The following is a 1,404-nucleotide window of genomic DNA, read 5'->3' on the forward strand; positions in this document are numbered from 1 at the left end:
AGTTGATGTTGATGCGCCCCACCAGAGTGTCAAGGATGGTGGTGCTGTCGTGGGTGTCTGTGGGTTGGTGTGGGTGTCTGTGGATCATGTGGGTGTCTGTGGGTCGGTGTGGGGTGTCTGTGGGTCCTGTGGGGTGTCTGTGGGGCTCACCCGTGAGTTGCTGTTGATGCGGCCCACCAGGGTGTCCAGGATGGTGGTGCTGTCGTGGGTGTCTGTGGATCATGTGGGTGTCCACGGGTGGGTGTGTGGTTGTGTGGGGTGTCTGTGGGTCGCTGTGTGGTTCTGTGGGGTGTCCATGGGTCGGTGTGTGGTTCTGTGGGTCACTGTGGGTCGGTGTGGGGTGTCTGTGGGTCACTGTGGGGTGTCTGTGGGGCTCACCCGTGAGTTGCTGTTGATGCGGCCCACCAGGGTGTCCAGGATGGTGGTGCTGTCGTGGGTGTCTGTGGATCATGTGGGTGTCCACGGGTGGGTGTGTGGTTGTGTGGGGTGTCTGTGGGTCGCTGTGTGGTTCTGTGGGGTGTCCATGGGTCGGTGTGTGGTTCTGTGGGTCACTGTGGGTCGGTGTGGGGTGTCTGTGGGTCGCTGTGGGGTGTCTGTGGGTCGCTGTGGGGTGTCTGTGGGACTGTGTGGGGTGTCCGTGGGGCTCACCCGTGAGTTGCTGTTGATGCACCCCACCAGGGTGTCCAGGATGGTGGTGCTGTTGTGGGTGTCTGTGGGTTGGTGTGGGTGTCTGTGGGGTGTCTGTGGGTCGCTGTGGGGTGTCTGTGGGGTGTCTGTGGGGTGTCTGTGGGTCTCACCCATGACTTGCTGTTCATGTACCCCACCAAGGTGTTGACAGTGGTGCTGTTGTGGGTGTCTGTGGATCATGTGGGTGTCCATGGGTGGGTGTATGTTTCTGTGGGGTGTCTGTGGGTCGGTGTGGGGTGTCTGTGGGTCGCTGTGGGGTGTCCGTGGGGCTCACCCGTGAGTTGCTGTTGATGCGGCCCACCAGGGTGTCCAGGATGGTGGTGCTGTCGTGGCGGTGGAGCAGCAGGAAGCGCAGGAAGGTTTTGAGGAGCGCCGTCTCGCTGACGCTGCGCAGGAAGAGCTCCAGGTAGGCCGTGCTGGCGATCATCTCCTCCACCGAGCTCTGTGGGGCACAGCGCGTGGGGCAGGGCACGGGGGGTGTCCTGGGGAGGGGGAGGGACCCCCATCCGGCCCCACGGGACCCTCATCCTCACCTTGTGCAGCGCCGGCCCCATGACGGGCACCAGGAACCCGTTGTGCACGTAGTCCCCCAGCTGCTTCTGCACCAGGGGGTGGGCCTCCTCGTAACACGCCACCAAGATTACAGCTGCCCTGGCAAGGGGAGAGGAGGAACAAGATGCAGCCCAGTAGCCCACAGAAAAGTCAGTCGATTGAAAA

General features: G+C 62.6%; 1 protein-coding gene across 1 annotated transcript in view; it reads right to left on the reverse strand.

Annotated features, from left to right (window-relative positions):
• The window catches only part of LOC106899533 (FTS and Hook-interacting protein-like), a gene marked incomplete at both ends in the record, with an annotated part of 10,754 nt that overhangs the window by 3,449 nt on the left and 5,901 nt on the right, over positions 1-1,404 (reverse strand). Inside the window, 2 exons of the mRNA XM_014961408.1 lie at positions 962-1,129; positions 1,221-1,307. Coding sequence (XP_014816894.1) covers positions 962-1,129; positions 1,221-1,307 — 255 coding nt within the window. The remainder of the gene's footprint in view (positions 1-961; positions 1,130-1,220; positions 1,308-1,404) is intronic.

This window comes from Calidris pugnax, unplaced genomic scaffold, assembly GCF_001431845.1.
Source record: "Calidris pugnax isolate Ruff unplaced genomic scaffold, ASM143184v1 scaffold685, whole genome shotgun sequence".
Lineage (NCBI taxonomy): Eukaryota > Metazoa > Chordata > Aves > Charadriiformes > Scolopacidae > Calidris > Calidris pugnax.